Source organism: Dermacentor variabilis, chromosome 1 (assembly GCF_050947875.1).
Source record: "Dermacentor variabilis isolate Ectoservices chromosome 1, ASM5094787v1, whole genome shotgun sequence".
Lineage (NCBI taxonomy): Eukaryota > Metazoa > Arthropoda > Arachnida > Ixodida > Ixodidae > Dermacentor > Dermacentor variabilis.
The window spans coordinates 208,023,023-208,050,245 of record NC_134568.1 but is presented as its reverse complement, the minus strand read 5'-3'; the positions used below and the strand labels follow the sequence as shown (position 1 = coordinate 208,050,245).

The following is a 27,223-nucleotide window of genomic DNA, read 5'->3' as shown; positions in this document are numbered from 1 at the left end:
GTGTATGTAACTCTAAGACCCCCGTCGAACTGAATATCTATAAATAGATGTGCGAGTTTGTTTGCCTGAGCGTTGAGCACATGTGTTTAGAGTCGCCTAAAAAAAACTAATATGCACGATGGTTCAGTTCAATAATGAAAAAAAAAAAACACGATGGTTCAGTGGCTTGCGCCCATTCGCCTTACAGAGCATTACAACATGGGCATAAGTTCAATTGCGAGTGGCAGCGGTGAGCAAAGCTTTTTCTTTCTTCACCATATCATAAGGGTGAGAATGAGTATGTGGCCTGACCATGACAACAGCGCGATAGAAAGGACTGACGGATAAATCGAGCCCAGTGTGAAACTTTGCACTGTAATTGCAGTAAAAACAAAAACAAAGGAAGAGGGATAGGAAGAGAAGACAGTTATATCTGATGTTGATAAAGACGCCTTCGCGCGGCCCTCTTGTTGCTTACATGTCGTAAATGCTTGCTTGTCTGTCGCGGTAATCGTCCAACACGACTCTGAAATAATGGTCAATAGATGTAGCTGCAGGCGGGGCAAGATAAAAGAAAGAAAAAAGAAGCAAACGACCCCAGAAATAACGTGCAGAAATAATGACAGACGGTACACGTATAAACGACGTCGGGGAGGACTTCTCGAACCGTTGTGGCGGCGATTGCTGGCGGCTGTCGGAGGGAAGAACGGCACTCGAAGAGGCGTGCCCTTCATGCAAAGCCAGGCCTCCCTTTCGCCGGGCGAGGCGGCAGGAAGCGCGGGGAACGGTGCCCACCACACGCGGGCCTTGCGCGATGGCTTCTAATGCGTCGTCCAAACAGGGCTGACGAAGCCCTCCGTGCACACACCAAGTTTATGCGCCGAGCACGCATCCCTGGCGCTCGTGTGGACCGTGAATGATGGATTGGCTCCGCGCCGGGACGGCCTGTACGTGCGCGCCATATCGATTAACGACGTTTACGTGGGCCCGCGCTCTCTCTATACATGGCAGGGGCGCCGTTCTGCGGCTATTTTCTCCCGTCGCTTGTTGTGCTGCCTTTCGGCGGCCCCTCCATAGGGAACGCCCCGCACTGTGAAGCCGCTTCAAAGTGATCGCTTCAGTCTTAACCGCCAAACTGGATTAGTGCGTTCTCATGCAGCTTACACTTGCGGGTACCCGGTAGAATATGTATCGCTTTCCTTGGTCCCTTTTCTTCTTACGAACCGCGCCATCTTCTTCGCCGTGGAAAGACACCCCCCACCCTCTGCTTCACATCACTGTCGCAACCAGAAAAGGCTATTTAGTCCCGTTCGATTAGCGAGCAGCTGATGGTTTTCGTATCGCTTAAAACTGTCATTTTCGAAAGAGCGAAAGAAAAATATCCCTGCTTGGCTGCGCCGTGTCCGACACCGTATTGTTAGACCGATGGAGTGCGAGGTCTGTTAGAAGTCTAGCAACGGTTTGTGGTGGTATTCAAATCAGTAGTGGATCAAGAAGTGTGTCAGCACGGCAGAGCTCAAGTGTAAAACGAGGTGAAAGCTGAATGAACGTTTAGCTTTCGCATTCCTGGATTAGGATACCAGCTGTATACAGGAAATACTATGCGCGAAGTTTGAAGACGGCAAGGACAAAACGAACTCTAATTCATCGATTAGAACTTCATGCGGCGATGTGTCAGCACACAACGAGCATTTTCTGCGACCAGACAATAATAAAACGAAACGGTACAGCACAAGTCATACAGAACTTTCCTCACACAGTCCTAACTACAGTACATACAAGCAAGCAAAATCAATTACTCTGAACCCTCCTAAGAGGTCGTGTATTGTCGCAAAGTTTTGTCTGCAGCTTACAAAGCTCAATCTTCAGAAAGTGATAAGAATTAAACAACGTTGACAGGCGTCAAAGGCGCATGAACTTTCCTTGACCGCATAAATGGTGAGTGGATCGGACCAAAAAGGCACAGTGAACACCTAGACTTCATTTCCTCAGTGCTTAAATACATCAACTGCCACGCTAAATGTACAAAAGTGAATTTGGCCCATTCGATATTGCATTGTAAATTTACACTAACAATTCACACACTACTATGCAGCTAGCAAAACCGAGAACGAAAATACGCCTCCATATTTCTTAAGATTGATATTCGTCAATACATTTCCGCGATCGGTCCAATGGATCGTCGCAAGACGTATACCGCGGTTCTTTCGATATGTATTTGCAACGTACAATAACTTCAATAACTATGAGTAAGACCGACTACAACGCTTTCACGAAATGTTGTGTAATAAAGAAAAAAATTCAAGAAATGTTGCACTCTGTTGGTGGATACATTTAAGATTAAATATTAATACATATGCCGCCTTCTAAATTTGGCAGACTATCGACAAAAAAGTCATGCACAACCCGTAATTCTTTAGTATGGCAGTACATCACCAGATGGCGCGAATTTGTGCCAGTGAAACAAAAATGTCCTGAAATAGCGCCCGATGGTCGCGCAAGTTAACAGTATAAAAATATTTCTCATTTAAATCTAATTAAATCATTCTTGAAGAACTAATGTTTGTTTTGTGAGCGCTCTATGTTCACTATGACTACCTGATCTTTACGGCACATTTACCTTTATTTTTGTACCGTGAGTCGAAGTCCAGGTCTTCGGGGTCTGAAAACGATGCCATAAAGTCATGGCTTCAGCACTTTCCAAAATAAATGTCGTGTTTTCAAACAGCGAAAGCGTAAGAGGCGGAAACATCTTCCACGGTATAGCGTTTCATTTTAAGTTCCAATGTATAGAAGGTCAAAATGACTAGAAAAGATAGGGAACATCCACCCTCAAGAAAAAAAAAACGGCGTCGTATATATTGCTTCGTTAGAGCCTTCAGAAATGGCTTTCAATATAGAAGTGACCCGGCGACATTCGTTTCATTTATACCGCCGTAAAATTTTCTCTTTCGTTTTGCTTTCTTTTCTCATCGCTGCATATCAAGAGCGCTTGTTTTTCCACGCCACAAAAGCAACATCGTGGGCACGCGCGTGCATGTGCGTGCGTGTTCTACAGGGTCGATTCAAATAGGTCGCGAAGCTTCGGGCGAAAAGCGGTTCAGTACAGATTGTCACCGACATCAGCAGGGGGGGTTATGGGAGCAGCGATTGAAGCGCGACTATGTTTGGAGGGAACAAACATTGGGAAAGAAAAACTCGTTTTTTAATTCAAACGAGACACAGTTAGATTCATTCAACGGAAATAAAATTCGTAGTCAATTTTATATAATCGTGATGAGCTAAGAAAATACGTTGAATTTTATTATTAATAAATGCATTTCTTTTCAGCGCCCATCGCTACAGGGGGCGTTGACGCCACTATCACTCGCAGTGCAATGCACGCCTTGAAATGGGCAGAAAGGCGCACTCGTATCACCTGTTGAAATACGCCCCCCTCACAGTTTGTGCTTTCTTGCTTGTCGAAGTTTGTCTGAATTTGGTGGCGCGGGTAGCTTCATCGCTTCTTAATCTGTTCAGTGAAAAGTAGTGAGTTACGACCGCCAGATAATTGTGTAGTTGTTTTCGTGCGACTCCGCTGGCCGACGGGCTCGGCATCCGACAATAGGATCAGCACTCACCTAAAGCTTTCGTCGGCCTCCAAAGAAAGTATGTTCTGTGCAGGGATGCGATTTCGACAACCGTACGGCTGGCCTTTTCCTGCATCGCTTTCTACGCTGAAAGCTCGAAACGCAAATCAAGTCGAATGGCGGGGCATTTGAATATATAGCTCCAAAGGAAGAACAACAAAACAAATTTAGCGCCTTCGAAAACAAAATGACGTCACTTCTGCTTTTAACGGACATGGCGTCACGTTATTTTTTCTTCCGCCGGAAGTGTTCCCACCACATACAGATGGCGCTAAGCCCCATGAACCGGCGATGAACCGCCATGTTTTGAACGTATGGGCTCCTATGGAAGCTTCGCTACCAGGTATATTTACCTTGTGTTCTATTTTAGTGTTTTTTAGCCGCCGTTATAGCATTGGGGTAAAAGAAAGAAACTGACGACGAAGCATCTACTTTGATACTGTTGAAAAACGAATGAGAGACAATCTGCTTCACTTTTGCTCTAATAAAACAACTTTATAACTGTACAAACGAAATGTGTGAACGGTGCAGCACATGAGGCGAGAACAGGACATGCGAATTGCGGAACATCGCTGGCGAGCGTTCGTGTCCGCATGCCCGTTCTCCTCTTCACTGGCTGCGAGCCAAGCTGTGTGACGATAATCGATAATCGCTCCTGTCCCCAACAGCAGCCCATGAATGATGTTGCGGTACCGAATCGCCCCAACAAGCGCCTGGCCACGGTGCTATTGGAAACATGCACTGAGTGTACGCGAAAACTTCGGCTTAAAAAAAACAAGCGTCGACTGAACGTTGCGCTCCAGCGGTTCAAAACCATTCGCAATTATTGAAAGAAAACAGTGGCGATGATTTTTTTTTTTTTTTGGTAGACATCTTCAAAGTGGAGGCTTTTTACTGACAGGCGAACTAGGGAACTAGTTCGACCAGAACCGGGATGAATTTTTCCTCGACCATTTAGTCGCCCCCCCCCCTTCCTTTTCCATATATTGAGAAACCCAGCTGTTTTTCTTTACACCATTCTGCTACAAGGTGTAGAACAAATTGACACCATAAAAGTGAAAGCTACTCGCTGTAAGAATGTTCAACGTATCTATAGACCGGGCCTGCGACTACAGCGACAAAAAGAAATAATAACGAAACTTCGCTATTGAAGACCAGGAGTTTCGACGGGATTGTGAATAATCATCAGGCCCTGACATTTCCTTCGTCGAAATGTCGAAAAGAAAGGGTGGGGAAGCCAAAGAAGCCTGGCATGCAAAGTTTATGTGAAAATAACCGACGACTAGATAAGAGCCGTTAAAGAGCGATATGAAGATAAAGAAAAAAATGGCGCAATAGAAGCAAAGGTGATCGCTTTATTCCTGAGTGACAAAAACTGCTCACTTCTGCTGGGCTTTGTGAACGCATCCTAACTAAGCCTTTCCGTGATACAGTAGCAGCGGAATAGGAAAAGAACGCTTATGATGATCAAGGGCGCGATTCCGAGCATGTAAGCTCACTGTCGCACGCTTATCGGAGTAGTAGCTCTCAGTTGCAACAAATGGTGGTTTCGTGCACATGTTCAAGGCTTCTTTTTGTTTTCCTTGGCGAGTTACCCCTGCTTTTCCGTATCGGGTTCGTCGGTTTCTAGCCTCTTCCGAGGGCCGATCCCGGAGAAAGTACAGTCTAAATATGGGCGCCGATCTAAAGGTAGTGCAGTCTGAAGCCGTTCCCGTGGGCATGTGCAGTCCAAAAATGGCCGCTGCCATGGGCATGTGCAGCCTGAAAATGTGGGCCGATTCCGAAGGTTTGTACTTACAAAATATGTGGGTCGTTCCCGAAAATGCAGTCTAAAAATTTCGACCGTTTCTGAGGGCATGTACAGCATGTGCAAAGGTAAAAAAATCACTGCGTTATCTTCTCTAGAAGTGCAGAGTTCCGGAAGTCAGATCTATCTATCCGTCCGTCCGTCCGTCCGTCCGTCCGTCCGTCCGTCCGTCCGTCTGTCTGTCTGTCTGTCTGTCTGTCTGTCTGTCTGTCTGTCCGTCCGTCCGTCCGTCCGTCCGTCCGTCCGTCCGTCCGTCCGTCCGTCCGTCCGTCTGTCTGTCTGTCTGTCTGTCTGTCTGTCTGTCTGTCTGTCTGTCCGTCCGTCCGTCCGTCCGTCCGTCCGTCCTTCCGTCCTTCCGTCCGTCCGTCCGTCTGTCTGTCTGTCTGTCTGTCTGTCTGTCTGTCTGTCTGTCTGTCTGTCTGTCTGTCTGTCTGTCTGTCTGTCTGCACTTGCGTGCAAATTCCATACACGTTTCAGTCAAGTGTCGCTGCGCTCCGACGCAGAACCGCGAACGCCAGCGAGGACATTCTGTGTGCCAGCGGGAAGGCGTCACCGCTGCGAACGAACGCTGTTCGCAGCCGAGCCTGACCAGACAGGGCGGGAGAAAAGGCGCGCTACTGGAATGCCATATGAGGACGTGCCGTCCGCTGAACCGACAAACGGGACGCGTCTCTAGATTACAGGCGTCGGTGACGCGACGATGCGCGGTGCATCGGGGCAGTAAGACATTACGAGATTGCAGGCTGGCGGAGTACGCCTGCCTAATGCTGCTGGGTTTATTTGACGACACCGAAGCCGCACGCGTAAAAGAAAACTGAACGGAACGACTGCTACCGGACAGCTCCCGGACCTGCGTTCAATGTCGCGCTTCTTTTCTGTAGCAACGAGCGCATATTCTCTGTCGGTGCTACGACACGACAAGAGTAAAATATTACTTCACCTTATTTTACAGCGAAGCTGTTAGCCTCTATCTAGTTGGTCGGGATTTTTGGTGGGCTCGTGCTGGATGGATGGATGTTATGAGCGTCTCCTTTGGAACGGGGGGTGAGTTGCGCCACCAAGCTCTTGCTATTATACTGCCTAATGTCGTACCTAGGTTAAACAAGAAAAAAAGAACACTATGAACTCCCACAACCAAATTTTCTGGTCCCCTATTGCGAACTGTGCTTTTGTACGTCTCCGTTTTTTGTCGTTTCCCTACTTTTCTTACACCAATCCTCCAATCGTCTCTTACTATCTATCTGCTCATCCAATAACAGTAGTGCCGCCTAGCGGCCACGGCCACTCTTACTGACCTCAAACGGCAGCTGGACAAGGGCCTTGTATTTGAGTTTCCGCGTGACAGAATTATGTTTTCTCGTATATTCGAATTACAACCCGAAGCTATAATGTCTGCAGCTTGTGTGTAAGTCGTCCTTTACGAATTTTTTGACACAATTTACTTTGAAAACTCAATTAGTTCAACAAGACACTTGCGCTTGGCGGAGGGCCTAGAAGAATGAGGATGTATGCAGCATTTCGCACGCGTGTGCGCGCGTGATGTACTGTTCTCCGGTGCATCTGCCGTACAGCGTGTGTTGCGACCGTAATATACGGCAAACACTGAACCCAAGGGCTTCAAGGAGGCCAGAGGAGCTTAAACTGCCTAAACTACTACAGTTGGGCAGATATCTTCATGTTCCATAATAAAAATGTTCCATCGTTTCCGTAGTTTTACCGCAGCAAGGACATGCGTCTCTTCCTTAGTGTACCTCGCTTTATAAATACGCGTTCTAAGGCATCCTGATCTCGCTTCGAAAAGTTAAGAGCTTCCCTTTGAGTTATCATAAATTGTTTCTCACCCGATTGCCTTTTCTTCACTTAGGTAGTTACTCATAGGTGGTTTCTTTTCCATTACCGCCACCCATGATAATGTCTCAGCCTCACTGACTTTGCGTTTGACATTCTTCGTTACTTACTTTACCGGTCGCATACTAGCTGCTATGCTTTCTAGTTCTTTTCCTCCACTGTGAGTCAATGTATTCCTGTGCAAATATCTCACCCGCCGTGGTTGCTCAGTGGCTATGGTGTTGGGCTGCTGAGCACGAGGTCGCGGGATCGAATCCCGGCCACGGCGGCCGCATTTCGATGGGGGCGAAATGCGAAAACACCCGTGTGCTTAGATTTAGGTGCACGTTAAAGAACCCCAGGTGGTCAAAATTTCCGGAGTCCTCCACTACGGCGTGCCTCATAATCAGAAAGTGGTTTTGGCACGTAAAACCCCAAATATTAATTATTTATTGTGCAAATATCTGAACACTCTCGCAACCCGCATCACTCTACACAGCTTCACTGGATGGATGGATGGATGGATGGGTGGGTGGGTGTTATGAGCGTCCCCTCTGGAACGGGGCGGTGGGTTGCGCCACCAAGCTCTTGCTATTACACTGCCTAATGTCCTACCTAGGTTAAACAATAAAAAAAAAACACTATGAACTCCCACAACCAAATTTTCTGATCCCCTATTGCGAAATGTGCTTTTGTAAGTCTCCGTTTTTTGTCGTTTCCCTACTTATCTTCCTCCAATAGCCTCTTACTAATCCCACTGTCCAAAAACGGTACTGCCACCTAGCGGCCACGGCCACTCAGACAGACCTCAAATAGCAGCTGGAAAAGGACTTTGTCTCAGTTTCCGCGTAAGAGAATTATGTTTTCTCATATATTCGAATTACAATCCGAAAGAATCATGTCTGCAGCTTGTATGTAGGTTGTACTTTACAAATTTTCCAACGAAATTTACTTTGAAAAATTCAGTGAATTCAAAGGGAACTTGTGCCTGGCGGAGGGCCAACAAGAATGAGGATGTATGCTGCACTTCCGCAGACGCGCGTGCGCTCTGTCTAACGTCGGCAGCAGTTTCGCTGTACATCCTCTTCCACAGGGTGTAATGGAGGCGGATTTTTTTAAATTTTTTTTATCAATACACTAACTACGTATCGTTCAGTTCAGTAATAACAATCCAAAAATCAAAAACTGAAGTACAGGGTCCTCGATGAATTATTGCTTAGAATGCAAACGCGAACAAATTCTCTGGAGGCACGATAACTAATTGTAAACCTTTAATCAATCAGATGGGCACAGCTACAACGATGCGGTAATGAGGCAGAGACAGAACGTCAGCGTTCTTGAGTGCAATATTCCGAATCGCGGTGTATGGTCCGAGATTGAACCTCCCGATTCTCACGATTCGCGCTACATATCCCATACCTAGGGGGTACATATTAGCGCTACGTGGAAGTAACGACTTTCTAGGAGGGAGTAAGAAAGAACAGAGCGAGCGCTGAACTGTTTATTCGTAGAGCGGAGTCACAAGAATACAACACCCGCGCACGCGTTTAGCAGTCGCATTTCAAAAAGTCACAGCATTGTGTCTAACAGTTGGAACTCGTTTCCAATGAGATAAACAGACGTATTGCTAATGCAGTTTGTGCCTCTTTTCTTGATATGGAAGGCCTCCAACAATTCCCACGCTAACGTGTCGTTACTCCTGCGCAGTATTTTTAGCTCACGAAGCCGTGGCTCACACTTGCAGGCAATGCAGTGCGCAGGCAAGTGCACATTGCCTTTGTTCTTTACTGAGAGTTCATGCTCCTGCGCTCGGTCGTTGATTGTACATCTATATAGTCGTGGGTCTATATAGGTCAAGGTCGAAATAGGTCGCGGAACTTCGGGCGAAAAGCGCTTCAGAACGAATTGCCACCGACATCAGCAAGCGTTGTTATGGGAGCAGCGATTGAAGCGCGACTATGTCAGGAGGGGACAAACATTGAGAAAGAAAGGGAGTTTTTTTAATTAAAGCGAGACACAGTTTGAGTCATTAAACGAAAATAAAATTCCTAATCAAGTTTAATCACGCGCGGCGAGAACAAAAAAGACGCGTAGTCTCAGCTACCTCAATTTTACTGTCATTAATAAATACTTTTTTTTTCAGTGCCCGTCATAAGGGGGGGGCGGGGCATTAACGCCGCTGTCACTTGCAATGCAATGCAGCTCCTGAGTACACTCGTAAAGGTCACCTGTTACAGTACGCCCCCCTCACAGGTTATGTTGTTTTGGTAGTCAACGTTTGGCGACGCGGGTAGTTTCATCGTTTCTCTTGACCTGTTCATTCAAAAGCAGTGAGTTACGACCGCCACATAATTGTTTACTTTAGCTGTTTTCGTGCGGCTGTGCTGGCGGACGGGCTTGGCGTCCTACGACGGGAGCACCACTCTACACCCAAAGCTTTGGTCGGCCTCCAAAGAAAGTATGTTCTGTGCAGGGGTGCGATTTCGACACCCGTACGGCTGACCTTTTGCTGCATCGCTTTCCGCGCTGAAAGCTCGAAACGCCCATCAAGTCGAATGGCGGGGCAACTGAATATACACGAAGCTTCCATAGAAGCTCACATGTCAAGACAATGGCGGCTCGTTGCAGCCGTCGCCATCTACGTATCGTGGGGACAACAAACAGCAAGCAAAAAGTAAAAAATAAAGAAAGTGACGTCACAACTGGAAATGACAGTGACGTAAAGATTTTCTGCGGAAACCCGCTTCTCTCCACCTTGCGTGTTTCCGCAAAACTGTTACGTCAAACTCTTGCCTTTGCTTCTGAGTTGTTGATAAATTCGGCTTCATCTGCCATCTGCTAGCCGCCTGGTTAGTTCAGATGGTAGAGCGGCTGCCCTGGAAAGGCAGTGGTCCCGGGTTCGAGTCCCGGACCAGGACGAATTTTTCTTCAACTGCGAAGCTTTTCTTTCGAGGAACCCGTATGGGTTTCCTTTGTAGCGCTTACGTACATTTGGGTGGAGGTCTCATTTTCCCTTTATTAATCTAACAGTTGTGAGACAAGACAACATTGCCCCACATTATCATTTAGAAAACATTCGGTGCAACAATACCTTGGTTTGGGCGAGTTGTTTCATCTTGACAGTTTTCATAAAAACGCGCTGAAGACGAAGCGCCAGTCCTGTCGTATGTGTTCCTTTCGTCGTTAGCGCGTTTTTATGAAAACTGTAAAAACATTCGGCTTACTAATTTGGCTGCCTGTCGGGCACTCAGAGCCTTTGTCACGAAGAGTTAACGAACATAAGCGCGACGTTTCTTCGCGGAGCGTCCCGCATTTATCGTCACGACGAGACACATCGCGTCGCATGCGTCAGCGTGAACTTGGACGAGAAGAAAAAGCTGCACTCACACATTTCACCAACAAAGGCCATGCGCTAGGTCACGAAAAATTTGATGTGAAGCGCACGCCACATTTTGAACAAACACGCAAGGAAACGCCATTTCGCACTACATAATAGCATATAATGGTCGCTTTGTACAGTCTTGCAAAGTCTTACGCCAGAATCGCTGGTTCATAAGGGTCACCAAGAACCAACTAATAAATTGTGAAATAGAAAAAAAATCAAACTTGCCGTTTTGGAACACTGAAAATATTTCAACGGAATATTTATTCGTATGACAGTTTTTTTAGAAGAACATTTCTTTTTCACATAGGTTTTCTAGTTTCAGTGTTTGTCCCCCCCTCAGCTAGTCGCGCTTCAATCGTGCACCACTAATTGATATCTCTGGCAATGCGTTTTGACACGCTTTTCATGCCAAGCTTCACGACCTATTTAGATGGACTTTGTACGCACTGGCAGGCCACCAAAACAAATTTCGCACCTTTGAGAATGAAACGACGTTACTTCTGTTTTAAACGGATATGGCGTCACGTTATTTTTTTACTTCCGCCGTATGTGTTCCCTCGTCACACAGAAGGCGTTAAGCCCCATGAACAGCCGATGAGCCGCCATGTTTTGAAAGTATGGGCTTCTATGGAAGCTTCGCTACCAGGTATATTTACCTCGTATAGGTCTTCCCACACAACAGCGGTATTTGATATATAACACCTGTCGCATATTTTACGTAAGGTCTGGTGTGCTTCTTCTTGCATCCGAGCTTGCTGTCAACGCAGCTGATGCGCGGACACAGCCCAGCTAACTTGCGTGACGCAGTGAAAACAACTGGCATACCGTACCTATTTGCGACTTTTGTAAGGTTATGGGATAACTTCTGGAAGTACGAGCATTAGCGTTCGCTCTGTTCTTTCTTACTCCCTCCTACAAGGTCTTTATATCCACGTCACGCTAATATGTACCCTCCATATTTGAACCAACTTGCCCAGCAACATATTCAAACTCATACCCTGTACGCTCGCGGTGATGACAAAGGCAGATTGCGAAAATTATGTCATCATTTAGTAGGAAGCAAGTTATATTTGATACAACACAAAAGCACATAATACGCAAAAGAATGAAATAATATTTGTTCAAAATTTAAATAAAAATGTTACAGAGGCACTTAAGTCTCCTTACGTGCATTGAATGCGAAAGCAGTATGGCTCTTCCGCGCGATACTTTTCACTTGGTCATTAATTTCACTTGGTCAGTCAATTTTGAGGGTGGGCAAAGTCAATTTTGGGAGTGGGCCAGGCGAGTTTTGAACGTGGGTCAACTCAATTTTCGAATTGGGCTGCCAATTTTTTGGGTGTGGGTCACCCAGAAGATCACTTGGTCACGTGGGTTTCGGTACCATCAGAAGGTGACGCCGGGCGCCGTACGCCTGATTTTTCGCTTCATAGGGCATATAAGAATTTCGCCTTAAAAGGTACTTTAAAAACCTTGCGCGCGCCTCGGACATTTTATAAAAATGTAAACTTCCATTCGAGACCCTGCGAGATAAAAGGCGAAAGTTTTGCCAGCCCTAACTTTATAAGGCGAAACACATATAACCTATGAAGCGAAACATCTGAAGTTCGTCCGGCGTTATCATCCGATGGTACCAAAACCCACATGACCAAGTGATGACGTCCACGTTCCCGGCACTGGACCTGCTGCCGCTCGCACTGCGATATCCCACGGTGAAGTAAAGTGAATGAAGGTGAACTAAGGTAGATTAAAGTGTACTAAGGTGGATTGAAGTGGATCAGGGGTGGAATAAGGGACATTAAGGTAGATTAAAGTTGGTACAAATTAGGGCAAGGTGGATTAAGGTGGAATTTTAGTTTAAGGTGATGGCTTAGACAAGTCCTTATGCTTTCGCCTTCAAATCACGTAAGGATACTTAAGTGACTGCCAACTTTTCCTCTCTTGAGTAGAGTTAAAGCATTAAGACGTCAAAGCACTGAAGCGGTAAATCGCGGCCCAGTGAGAGTTACCTTATGCTGCGCCATTTTATAGTTTCTGAACCCCACGAAAGACCGGTTACGCTGTAGAACACACAAGCGAACGTTCGTACAACAGCATCCCCGCCTCACTGTAGCGCAAGTGCGGCTTCGCCACTAGCTTTATTTACTTTCGGCAGTTCACGCTTCACGGGAGTAATTAAGTTAACGTGCATGGGACATTCGGAATCCGACTCATAACCGCGGAAACTAAGTTCTGCCACTGCCCCGTCACAGAAAACGAGCGCAACGTGGTTCTCATCCCGTGGCTATCCTCCACAGGTAATAACATTTTACTTGGAAGATTGGAATACTGGGGCAGAGAGGCGCGGGGTTACCCGAGTATCCACCAATCAATGCCGATTGTCTCCAACTTTTCTCTCATTTCGCTTTACCAACGACTCAATTGCACTCTAAGTCATTCACTCGTTTGATGGCGGACGAGAGCGCACACGCGAAACCTGAGAGACAAACGTTTTAGTCCAAGTTGGGGTCTGCAACCTCAGGTCATCCATCTAGCTTACATTCCGACGTCGATTGCTAGAGGTAGAAGGGGCGTTGCTGTACGGCGCCAAAGGGCGTCGATGTTCTGTGAGCGCCCTCTGCGGCTCAGCTATCGACCGTCTGCGGCCACACCTCGCCTTCCCGTTAGCACGGATAGTACTGATTGCGAAGCTACGTGCAGCCGCTTCGAACGAGTTCTCCCAGAACAAAACTGCTGTGGCGAAACTCTCTTTTTTTTCTTTCTAGTTTTCGTCAAAGAGGGTGCTCACTGTTCATCTACTCTTTCGTTCAGGCACAAGTTCGGCTTTCAGGAAGACGTTGAGCTCCGCGTTTTTTGTTCTGATGTGACTAGATACATTTGTATCCCCCATAGCTCGAAATAACAAATGAAAGATATTGACAGCTGCATTCATAATTAATATTGTTTCTGTGCATATCCAAAGCGTTATTCGTAGAAGAATAGCTCAATTTGCCTTAGATTAAACGTCCGGTGTAGGTTGAGATGCGCAGCGAATTTCAAAACTAAAACAGTTAAAGTGCACATCTTGCAACTGAGCAACACAAGAAAGCTAGAAATTCGCACAGACCAGCTGTCAATGAAGATGCAAATTACAGGTTTCATACCAGAAGCTATCCTTTAATTACCAGTATACTAGATATTCTCCTCCGGGAAATACAAAAAAAAAAGAAAAAAAAACCGTGTGTTGTGAAATTGCACAAACAGGCCTGGAGTGCGGCCTGATCCCGGTGACCAGAACCGGTAACGCACTCTCTCACCAGAGCAGGATTGGCCACCCTGGTGCAGTACTTGGCCACAACCTCCTATATGAATACAACAATCAAACCCCGGCCCTCAGTCCCCAGCAGCCGCGAAGCAACTGACCACGGCGGCGGTCAGATCTGTAACGCTGCAGAGGGTGCTAAGAATACCTGGCTCCGGACAGGCCGCCATTGGAATCTGAACCTGGCAACGTTTAACGTTAGAACGCTATCTAGTGAGGCGAGTCTAGCAGTATTATTGGAGGAATTAGAGGGTAGTAAATGGGATATAATAGGGCTCAGTGAGGTTAGGAGGACAAAAGAAGCATATACAGTGCTAAAAAGCGGGCATGTACTGTGTTACCGGGGCTTAGCGGAGAGGCGAGAACTAGGAGTCGGATTCCTGATTAATAAGGAAATAGCTGGTAACATACAGGAATTCTATAGCATTAACGAGAGGGTGGCAGGTCTTGTTGTGAAACTTAATAAGAGGTACAAATTGAAGGTGGTACAAGTCTATGCCCCTACATGCAGTCATGATGACCAGGAAGTCGAAAGCTTTTATGAAGACGTGGAATCGGCGATGGGTAAAGTCAAAACAAAATACACTATACTGATGGGCGACTTCAATGCCAGGGTAGGCAAGAAGCAGGCTGGAGACAAGTCAGTGGGGGAATATGGCATAGGCTCTAGGAATAGCAGAGGAGAATTATTAGTAGAGTTTGCAGAACAGAATAATATGCGGATAATGAACACCTTTTTCCGCAAGCGGGTTAGTCGAAAGTGGACGTGGAGGAGCCCGAATGGTGAGACTAGAAATGAAATCGACTTCATACTCTGCGCGAACCCTGGCATCATACAAGATGTAGACGTACTCGGCAAGGTACGCTGCAGTGACCATAGGATGGTAAGAACTCGAATTAGCCTAGACTTGAGGAGGGAACGGAAGAAACTGGTACACAAGAAGCCAATCAATGAGTTAGCGGTAAGAGGGAAACTAGAGGAATTCCGGATCAAGCTACAGAACAGGTATTCGGCTTTAACTCAGGAAGAGGACCTTAGTGTTGAAGCAATGAACGACTATCTCATGGGAACCATTAAGGAGTGCGCAATAGAAGTCGGTGGTAACTCCGTTAGACAGGAAACCAGTAAGCTATCGCAGGAGACGAAAGATCTGATCAAGAAACGCCAATGTATGAAAGCCTCTAACCCTACAGCTACAATAGAACTGGCAGAACTTTCTAAGTTAATCAACAAGCGTAAGACAGCGGACATCAGGAACTATAATATGGATAGAATTGAACAGGCTCTCAGGAACGGAGGAAGCCTAAAAACAGTGAAGAAGAAACTAGGAATAGGCAAGAATCAGATGTGTGCGTTAAGAGACAAAGCCGGCAATATCGTTACTAATATGGATGAGATAGTTCAAGTGGCTGAGGAGTTCTATAGAGATTTATACAGTACCAGTGGCACCCACGACGATAGTGGAAGAGAGAATAGCCTAGAGGAATTCGAAATCCCACAGGTAACGCCAGAAGAAGTAAAGAAAGCCTTAGGAGCTATGCAAAGGGGGAAGGCAGCCGGGGAGGATCAGGTAACAGCAGATTTGTTGAAGGATGGTGGTCAGATTGTTCTAGAGAAACTGGCCACCCTGTATACGCAATGCCTCATAACCTCGAGCGTACCGGAATCTTGGAAGAACGCTAACATAATCCTAATCCATAAGAAAGGGGATGCCAAAGACTTGAAAAATTATAGACCGATCAGCTTACTGTCCGTTGCCTACAAAGTATTTACTAAGGTAATCGCAAATAGAATCAGGAACACCTTAGACTTCTGTCAACCAAAGGACCAGGCAGGATTCCGTAAAGGCTACTCAACAATAGACCATATTCACACTATCAATCAAGTGATAGAGAAATGTGCAGAATATAACCAACCGTTATATATAGCTTTCATTGATTACGAGAAAGCGTTTGATTCAGTCGAAACCTCAGCAGTCATGGAGGCATTACGGAATCAGGGTGTAGATGAGCCATATGTAAAGATACTGGAAGATATCTATAGCGGCTCCACAGCCACCGTAGTCCTCCACAAAGAAAGCAACAAAATCCCTATAAAGAAAGGCGTCAGACAGGGAGATACAATATCTCCAATGCTATTCACAGCATGTTTACAGGAGGTATTCAGAGGCCTAGAGTGGGAAGAATTGGGGATAAAAGTTGATGGAGAATACCTTAGCAACTTGCGATTCGCTGATGATATTGCCTTGCTTAGTAACTCAGGAGACCAATTGCAATGCATGCTCACTGACCTGGAGAGGCAAAGCAGAAGGGTGGGTCTGAAAATTAATCTGCAGAAAACTAAAGTAATGTTTAACAGGCTCGGAAGAGAACAGCAGTTTACGATAGGTAGCGAAGCACTGGAAAGGGTAAGGGACTACATCTACTTAGGGCAGGTAGTGACCACGGATCCGGATCATGAGACTGAAATAACCAGAAGAATAAGAATGGGCTGGGGTGCGTTTGGCAGGCATTCTCAAATCATGAACAGCAGGTTGCCACTATCCCTCAAAAGGAAAGTGTATAACAGCTGTGTGTTACCAGTACTCACATATGGGGCAGAAACCTGGAGACTTACGAAAAGGGTTCTGCTGAAATTGAGGACGACGCAACGAGCTATGGAAAGAAAAATGATGGGTGTGACGTTAAGGGATAAGAAAAGAGCAGATTGGGTGAGGCAACAAACGCGGGTAAACGACATCTTAGTTGAAATCAAGAAAAAGAAATGGGCATGGGCCGGACATGTAATGAGGAGGGAAGATAACCGATGGTCACTAAGGGTTACGGACTGGATTCCAAGGGAAGGGATGCGTAGCAGGGGGCGGCAGAAAGTTAGGTGGGCGGATGACATTAAGACGTTTGCAGGGACAACATGGCCACAATTAGTACATGACCGGGGTAGTTGGAGAAGTATGGGAGAGGCCTTTGCCCTGCAGTGGGCGTAACTAGGCTGATGATGATGATGATGATGATGATGATACTAGATATTGCTTCACTCTTCCAGGCAACAGTAAATATATGTTACGTGTGCGCCTCACTCGCAAGCTTTCAGTAAATGTCTTGTGCACGTGAATTCTTATTCCTGCTAAGAATCTGCATCGCTAGGCTTCTGCGCGCAATAGTGAACAATCTATAGTTCAACCATCACACCTTGCTGGTGAAGCGGCGCACTGACACGGACACAGTGAAGACACACAAGAAAAGACGACACTCGCTGCACTCCCAACTATTTTATTTTATTTCAGAACCGTATTTTACCGTTTTGCCGTATTTTATTTCAGAACACATACTTCATATTTGTATACCTGCGCACCCTCAGGCGTCAAAGATATGGCACCTGTCTATCATGGTGTTCAATCTTATCGTATTTGTTAGCATTTCTTATTACACAAATTTTTCTTCCTTTAGTGTTCTTCCAAAAAGGCAACTTCACCATGGCTTAGATGTACAGATGGCTGACTGACAAAACCCTCTCCCCTCTTGTGAATCTGAAAGGCTTCGATTATTTTCCTCGTCAGCTGACCCTTATGGTGCGATAAAAGTGTAGTATCGTTGTAAAGTGACCATCACTCATGTTGTGAGCAATGCTCTTTAATGTGGGAATGTGTGTTTTCCCCCAGTGACCTTTTGTGCTCCAAAAGTCGTGTTTTACACACCGACCCGTTTGGCCAATGTATACTTTTCCACACGATATGGGAAAACAGTAGACAAAGGACGACTTGCACTTGACAAGTCTTTCCTTATGCTTGACCGTGCACTTATGACCATTTACTTTTATTTTTGTTGAAACTCTACGATGCAGTCCGGTACATATTTTTCCGAGTTTGTTAGGTGCTGAAAAAACTACTTGTAGACCATATCTGCCACCTACTTTCTTTAAGTTATGCACAATCTTGTGTGCATATAGTATTGACACAATTTCTTGCTGTCATTCTCCTTTCTGTTACGCTCTTTCTGATAGCCATTGCGCACATAACAAATCAACTTGTAGGCTGATGTACACAGTACATGTTTTTCATATCCTGCATTCTTTAGCCTGATAACTTGTTGGCTGAAAGTTTCTTTTATTTTTTCCGGGCGAGACTTAGTTAAGGCCGCTCGCAGGCACGAGAAAGCTATGCCGCTTTTTACGGCTTTTGAGTGCCCCGAATTGTAGCTAAGCAAGGGTTTTTCTGATCGTGGATTGTATGACCAGCAAACGTGGTCCGCTGTGGTTACACAGCAGACTCTAAAAACTGTAGCTTGGGTGCTGGCTGCTTTACAATGATACTACAGTTTTATCGCACCATAAGGATCAGCTAACGAATGAAATAATCGAAGCCTTTCACATTCACAAAAGGGGAGAGGGTTGTATCAGTCAGCCATCTGTGCATCTAAGCCATGGTGAGGTTGCCTTTTTGGAAGAGCACTAAAGGAAGAAAAAATTGTGTAATAAAAATATTTGTTAGGGGTGCAACAAATACTATAGGATTGCACACCATGATAGACAGGTGCCATATCTTTGACGCCCGAGTATGCGCGGCCAAATGAATTTAAAAAATGCCTTTAATATTGCCTTGATTATCTTTGATGCCTGAGGGCGCGCAGTTACATAAATACGAAGTATGTGCTCTTAAATAAAATAGTTGCGAGTGCAGCGAGTGCTGTCTTTTCTTGTGTGCCTTCACCGTATCCGTGTCAGTGCGCTGCTTCACCAGCAAGGTATGATGATTAATCACCAACTAGCCCAACTTTCCACATTACTGAACTATAGTTCGACACACTACGCGACTATTTGTACGGCACCTAAAGCAGAAGTACCTTCTCACGGTGGAAAATTTTCTCCCGCTATAAGGCAAATGTCATTTTTAAAACGTACATAAAATTATTTTAGGCTGCTGATGTCCAAGGTTAAGTCGAGCATTAGTACCTTAAATGATTATGACGCACAGGAAAGCCAACACATATCGTTAGGTTTCTCTTCGGATGAAAAGTGCAAGTGTCCAGGTTACGGATGAAGCTAGCAGACCTGACCTTAACTAATCATTTTTAAATACTGTGCATTAAGCACAGTGAAGTTTTGGTCGACAGTGTCGTTATGAGAGTTCACTCAACGAACCTAATAGCCAGGAAATGTCGCGTTAATTTTTGAATTTCGACTAGCTTCACACGCCACCCGTGGCTTAGTCAGCCTGGTTTCGTAAGACAACTGATCAGTGCTGGTGTCAGCTCATAGGACTGTCAAGCAAAGCTTAGCATTCGCAAAAAAACGAAAAAGAAACGAATGCCTTGGCTTCAGTTTCATTTACAGAATAATTGCAAACCAAAGCACTAATCATGACGCCAGCGACCATCTGGCATAGCCGCTTTTGGTATTGCCCAAACCTATTCCTACCTGTGCCCCCTCAGTACTGTTGAATTACTTAAGAGTGTTAAAACAGCAATAAATTTAATTCACGTCCATAAAGGGTGAAACCCAAGTGCTCGAGGTCGGCAACGATACACACCATTCTTACATCTCGAGAGGTGAGAAAAAAGGGGGCAATCTCCCGGTGTGCAAAGCCCCCGCATCCAAGGTAAATACGGTAAAGTAGTTTTTACTAGCTTTCGTGCTCAACATGCGTTGCAAACCGGCCAGCCTAATCTCGAAGTCAAACAACCTAATCATAAGGGCAAACACGGCTGCTGAAAGAACCGTTCTGAGAAACTGACTCAAGCGTCTCGGAAAGAACGACGGAAACTTTTCGTCATTATCGTGGCTTTCCGCGTGCCTTGGATAAGGCCTGGCGATGCCATGACGCAATTGTTCCACGAGGAAAGAAAGACCTCTGCGCCAACGCTATCCTTAGTATGTGTGTGCCAATGTGTACGCGTTGTGAAATACAGTTCCTAGCTCTAGCTTCCGCACGTCGGGTGCCCCAAGGTTAATACTTGTATATGACGCGTAGCATGGCGGAAATTTATGCTGAAATTTTGTTTCAACTGGCACGCTATATACATATTTGTATCTGGTATATATATATATATATATATATATATATATATATATATATATATATATATATATATATATATATCGCCAACTTTATCCAACGTTATATAGCCAAACTTTATCAAATCAACTAAGCTCTTCGTTAATGTTTATAGGTTTACACCGCGAAGTCATATTACGTGCATATTAATTGCCGGCATTTAACGTCACGCAGGTATATTTTGGCTATGACGGCGGCCATCGCGGAAGGCTTGCTACAGGTCAACTTTAACCGCGTGGAGTTTTTGTACCCCATGCCGTTAAAAATCAACTGTGCCCGAAATACGGCGGTGAATTTCCCCCCATCACTGCTACGCTACTGGGAGAAACGAATGTCTATGTCCTCGGTATACTGAATGGCAAAACGCTCAACACGTACGACAAACTGAGTAGCTCACAAAGTGACGTTTAACAGTTCGTGAATAGATCGTTGGTGACCTGAATAAGTTATTGCTAAAATACCAGTGAAGTGCACTAGAAACAGCGCGGTCCTTCTCGGGAAACGCAGAAGTACATGTCGCTCGAAGTGTCACGCAGGAAAGATGACGACTACGAATATCACATCACAGCAGCGGCTGCTGTAGGTTTCCTAAGTCGCCAGCACGCCGTTCAGTCCGTATTCAGTGCCGTGTTTTCACAAGCGGTATTCGTCGCAAGACGGCGTAAGAGTCGCAACCTAACGAAAAGTAAGCTAGCACTGTCTTCGTGCAGGACAAAGAATACCTCTGCATCCAGGCGTCAGACACCCCCGGCCAGAACCTGTCGCAGTTCTTTTCCCAATCCAATGACTTCATCCACCACGCTCGAATGGAAGGCGGCAACGTCCTCATCCACTGGTAAGCTATCTTCACGGTCAGTAAAACATTATGGTGTCTTATAAAAACATGAATCTATGCAGTGATTCTACTTTGTGTGCCCAGACTTGTTGTTACTTGCGAATACCTTAAATTGCTTATAGTGCATTAGAGTGAAACGTTTTTGTAAAGTTCCGTACTCCGTCAAGACATTCCTAAATTGCTGTGGTTCACTGAGCATTGCTTTAAAATTAGAGTGGAGGGAGCGGCCCGCGACGTGCTAATACGCGTTCTGCAGGACTGTAAAATAAAAGTTACTCAATCAATCAATCAATCAATCACAGAGATCCATGATGATGATGATGATGATGATGAAAAAACTTTATTTATCCCTCATTAAAGGAAGGGGGCAACGGAATAGAGGGTGGGGGGAGGAACCACTTGAAATAGGCCTCCTCTATCCTCTCAGCCCGCTCCAGGATGGCCTCCTGAAGGTCGGGCCTCGAGCTGCAGAAGGCAGCCTCCCACTGCTCCTCACTAGATATTAATTGCTTGAGGAAAGTGGGAAGGGGGTGCTTAGGGCACCCCCACATGATGTGGTTTAAGTCTGCTTTGGGAGAGACGCAGAATTTACCAGAGGGAGAAAGGTAAATGGAGGGATGAATGCGGTGGAGGAGGTAAGGGGAGGGAAAGGTGCGAGTCTGCAGCTGTCGCCACAGAACTTCACACCTGCGCGGGGATTTGCCCATGAGTGGCGGAAAGGTTAAACGGTCTAATCGGTAGTGTGTGCAGATGTCGTGGTAGGTAATAAGCCGATGGCGCTGTAAACGGCGCCTCCTCCGTGGCGAGGTCCGACACATCTGATGCCTGAGCCCGGACTGTAAATCCTCGGGCACTGGCATGAGCGTCCTCGTTTCCGGCAAGGCCCGCATGCGCGGAGGTCCAGATTAAGGCTACAGTTTGATGGAAAGGATGGGCCAAGAGGAGGGAAAGGGCTGGGTTAGAAACCCTGCCCGCTCCGAAGTTATGTATGGCTGCTTTGGAGTCGCTAACGATAACTGATGAATTTGGGATTGTGATGAAATCACATGAACGAACTGAACTTTTCTAAAATATTGATTTTTTTATGTGGCTGGCAAAAGATATGTATATCTAAGAAAATTCCGCACTTAAGGAATTGTCAAGGCCAGCGAAAAAACTTCTCGTGTTGAGGTGGTAATGCTGTATAATATGAACACGCACAAGTCTAATAAAAGCTCGACCTAAGTCACTGCGCTTACCTAACGTTTAGTTGAATTAAATGGCACTGCTCAAAATGAATTTTTATCCTTATTCTGTAGGTCGCCGCCGCCATTCGCTCGTCGCGCATAAATTTTATTACATAATATTTCTTATTATCAACCTCTGTGAAAGGGCGAAAATTAATACGAGTTCCATTCATTTCTCAGCGAATCGCTATGCGACTTCGTTTGAATCTTTTCCACTGCTCGTTTGCTCGAGTCAGAATCAAACAAAGCTTTCTTTTTGTATTCGTTTACCTTCTATTCGGTGAACAATGACACGAAGGTGAAGCTGGGAGCTGAACCTGCCGGTGGAGACTGTCTCACTGTTAAGTACGGTCGGAAAAAAACATCAACTCCCACCAATCCGCCCTTCCAACCCCGACACCCATCAGTCCCCCGACTACTCCGACTCCCACCGCTGCCCCGAAACGACCTCAAGGTCCGCCCCCGAGAGGGACTCAACCTTGCCACCTGGCCACGCCACAGGTTGCTGAAGGCATCAAGCTCGCATGTCAGCACCCCACCACTGAGCGCGTAAGACCCTTACTGTAAGAACTAACCCAGTACAAAACATCGCTATTGCTAGCACACCAAACGAAGAGCTAGCTATGAGCATCCGTCACATCACTACAATTGACCTGGGCGGTCAAGAATTTGCAGTCACAGCATACGTGGCGGCACCCGACAGCTCCGCCAAAGGGGTCATTCACGGAATCCCCGCAGGAACTCCCGCAGAAGTGCTCCTTAACGGGCTCTACGCACCTGGCCGAGAAATCTTACACACCCGTATGCTCGGACAAACCGCCGCGGCAGTGATCGCATTCACTGGCAAGGCCGTACCCTTCTACGTGTGATACTACAGCGGTAAAGTACGATGCAAACCATATTGACCAACCATGCATTTCTGCCGCATCTGCCACCAAGTCGGCCACCGGACCGATGTATGCCCAACTCCAGAAGCCAACGTATGCCCCCAGTGTGGTACACGAAACCCCACTCAGGACCACCCCTGTCACCCCCGTGTGCCCTATGCCAGGGGCTTCATCCTACGGCTTCAAAGGAGTGTTCTGATCGACTGAAGAAGGCACCCTCAACATTACAAAGGACCAGCCACCAGGACTACTCACGATCGAAGTCTCGGTCACGCACAGACCAGCAAAGGAAGCGTTCCCGCTCCAGGTCCCGCACCTGCTCGCGAAACTAAAAAGGAGCGACCCGGAACCTCAGCGGACCTGCTGTACCGGGATCACAAACGGTGAGCTGGTCAGCACGGCTTTTACCCTCTCACACAGCCCCCAAAACAACACCCTCTCAACACGTCTGCACACAGCACCAACCTCACACAATTCTTTACCCATACACACTACTGATATTCAACAGCAAATTCTAGCTGAACTAAAGGCCATCAGAGAGGAAAACAAACGCCTTTATGAAGAAAACAACAAACTTAGCACACACATTGCAGAACTATACGTCAATCGTACTGCCACTCACCAGTCCACACCAATAAGCGCACCCTCAATGCCATCATCTTCGGAACGTTCGAAACCCATGATTCTCACGAAATCAGCAAAACCGACAGAAATCGCACAAGTCGAGGAGAAAGTCGATGTACTGCAACGGCAACTGGTAGCAATGCAACAAACCATCCAGCAACTGGCAAGTGTAATAGAAGAAACACGGCTCGCAAAAGATCAGCGACGCAAGAATGTGAGAACACTGGCACAACAGGAAGTAGAGGAGGGAAACCCTGCCAACCGACCCTTAGGCCAGGATGAATAGCAAAACCAACCACAGGAACGAAAACCCACTCCTAATCTGGCAATGGAATTGTCGCAGCTACCAACGCAAGCAAGGGTCATTGAGACAGTACTTAAGTAACGCCAAAACGACACCAAGCGTAATCGCACTGCAAGAAACAGGCACACACCTAACTCAAACCGGCTACAACACACATACCACCAGGCCTGAAAACCATGTGGCCATACTTACAGCTAAAACACTCACAACCATACAGCACACAATAGACGGTAGTGACGTCGATCACAACCTAATTGAGATCCTACGGCTCCAACGAGGCCGAACGAGCCTTCTCATACTGAATACCTACAGCCCACCCAAGCAGGCCAAGTACAACTACTTGATCACCAAAACGATTGCCATAGCCGAAAACAACAGCCTGCTGATAGTAGGCGACTTCAACGCGGCTCACCAGGTATGGGGCAACACGACAGCCACATAAAAGGGCACTGTACTCCAGTACATGATACAGCAGCACTGTCTCACCATTCTCACAGACCCCGCATACCCCACACGTCTAGGAAACAGCGCCTCCCGAGATACATGCCCTGACCTCACCCTCACTAAAGGGATACAACAAGCCACCTGGCACAACACGGAGGAAACACTGGGCAGTGACCACTGCATACTTGCCACCACATTGAACGTTACGTATGCACGCCACTCGATAAAAAGGACAACACTCAGAGATTGAACAGCTGTTCGCAAAGAGCGAGCCGATGACTCCTCGACGGGTATTGCGGACCTCGAACAGTGGGTACGAGAGCTCGGACAAGAGGTAGACATTCAAAATAGATCACAGTCACCGCAGACATACCGGCCGTAGACCCGCACCTTCTTCACCCGTGGGAAGCACGTCGAGGCTCTGTTAGGAGATGGCAGCGCCAAAAGCATAATCGTAAACTGAAACTACACATAGCGAAACTCACGGCAACCGCGGAATTTTATGCTGGGGAGCTCACGCGTCACAACTGGCGACAACTATGCAACAAGTTGCAGGGAAATCTTAGCACGGCCAAAACATGGTCGCTACTACGCCATCTTCTTGACCCCACACAAAGCAAAGCAATTAGCCAGAAAACAATCGAACGTATCCTCCACAACCATCCGGGTTCTGATGGCTGCACCCTGGAGGAGTTGCGGGCGCGGTACATAGGCGATTTCGAACCCGCACAAGGACAACCTCCCACGTACAGCGGGAGCGACAACCACGACCTCGACAAGCCGATCACTATCTCTAAGGTGCAACAAGCAATCCACGCACTCACACGAAACACCACCCAAGGCAAGGACAAAATAAATAACAAGCTCCTGCTCAATCTGGATGACGGCACCATTCAATCTCTTACTGATCTCTTTAATCATCTTTGGGAAGCGGGTACGCTACCAGCAGATTGGAAGCACGTGGACATCATATTCATTCCTAAGCCAGGTAAACCCTCCAACTTAGAAAATATGAGACCAATATCACTGACTTCATGCCTAGGCAAGCTCCTGGAACATGTCATTCTGAACCGACTTGAACCTTACCTAGAATCCAGTGACCTCTTTCCCGAAACAATGTTCAGATTCCGGCCCCACCTTTCTACCCACGACATCCTTCTTCAGCTGAAGGAACAAGTCCTTGAACACACTTCACCACACAACAGCGGAGTGATTCAAGCACTCGGCCTCAAAGGCGCTTTCGGCAATGCGGCTCACGATACCATCCTTACAAACCTAAGTCTCATGAACTGTGGTCGTAATACTTACAATTTCATACGCGCCTTTCTAAGCAACCGCACGGCCACAATAGACATTGGCTCACTCAGAACCCCGACGCTACCTGCCCGCAACAAAGGAACCCCACAAGGTGCTGTTCTATCACCCACTTTTTTCAACATTGCTATGATGAAATTACCTAACAAACTCAACGCAATACCAGCAATCAGGCGTGCAGTATACGCCGATGATATCACTATCTGGACGACCACTGGTTCCGAAGGTGAGAAACAAGACGTTCTCCAACAAGCGACCGACGTCGTCCAGCAATACGCAAAAACAAGTGGTCTCCGATGCTCCCCCGATAAGTCCGAACTATTAGTCGTTCGACAGAAATCACGAAGAAAACTCAATAAAATACCCCACATCACACTCACCCTCGACGGCAACGAAATATTCACAGTAAACCGCGTCCGCATCCTCGGCCTCCACATACAACAGGACGGCGGAGGCAAATATTCCATCCAACGTCTCAAGCAGACCACCTTCCAAATCATGCAAATGGTCAGCCACATCACCACGAAACAATACGGACTGAAAGAAGGCAACGTAACACAGCTAGTCCAGGCCCTGATAATCAGCCGCATTGCCTACGCTGCCCCGTACTTACTCCTCACTCCCAAGGAGAAAGATCAGTTAGACGTACTTCTGCGGAAAGCATACAAGCAAGCGCTCGGCCTACCTCGGGGAACAGCGACACTCAAGCTTGAAGCCCGAGGATTCCATATTACAATAAGAAAAATTATAGACGCCCACCTCACAAGCCAACGAGAAAGCCTAGCCCTCACACCAACAGGAAGAACAGTCCTAGGCTACCCCACACACGGCAAAGGCCACGAACAAGCAATCTATCTGGCCCCTAACATCCGGGAGCACATCAAGGTCGCTGCTGTTCCCAGAAGTATGCACCCGGAACATCATGCCGGTCGTCGCCAAGCTCTCGCAAAGACTCTACAGACAAAATATGACAATCTCTCCACCACACTATACACAGATGCCGCGCAGTTCCCTCGAAAAGCAGCCACGACGGCCAGCGTTGTCGACCATAACCTTCAAGAGGTGGTCTTGATGACGGTCCGCATTTCCAGCGCCCTCGTAGCGCAGGAGACAGCCATTGCCTTGGCCATCACCTCTAGCCTCACCAACGAGCACGTCACAATTATTACTGATTCCCAGACAGCTTGCAGTAGCTACGCGAGAGGCAGAATATCTTCCATCGCCCACCGACTCCTCAAACAAGCCTCCCAATTTCCGAACATTGAAATAGTATGGACTCCAGGACACGAGTCCCTCCGTGGAAATCAGCGTGCGCACGCTGTAGCCCGAGCTCATGCCTCCCGGGCGCCACAAGAGAGGGATACGGTCGCATCTATGGAGCCCGTACCTTTACAATACAACGCCATACTACAACACCACAGATTGAACAGACGACAATACCCACCTCCACACAATACCCTCTCACGCGAAGACGCCGTACATATACCCCCATTTAAGCAGACGCAATACACCCTACAATACACTCATACAAATGTCCGATTGTAACGACTACGCCCCCCTATATCACACCACATGGGCGTGCCCCAACGTGAAAGCTGCCCCGCAAATATC

General features: G+C 46.8%; 1 protein-coding gene and 1 non-coding gene across 3 annotated transcripts in view; both read left to right on the top strand.

Moving 5' to 3' along the window:
* Positions 1-27,223, top strand: part of LOC142591706 (dual specificity protein phosphatase 22-like) — a 108,839-nt gene that overhangs the window by 58,510 nt on the left and 23,106 nt on the right. For both annotated transcript variants that reach the window (XM_075703950.1, XM_075703951.1), the window contains exon 4: positions 20,689-20,813. In XM_075703950.1, the coding sequence (XP_075560065.1) occupies positions 20,689-20,813 (125 nt within the window). The remainder of the gene's footprint in view (positions 1-20,688; positions 20,814-27,223) is intronic.
* Positions 10,087-10,161, top strand: TRNAS-GGA (transfer RNA serine (anticodon GGA)). The gene has a single exon. It is a non-coding gene; the product is annotated as a tRNA-Ser (tRNA).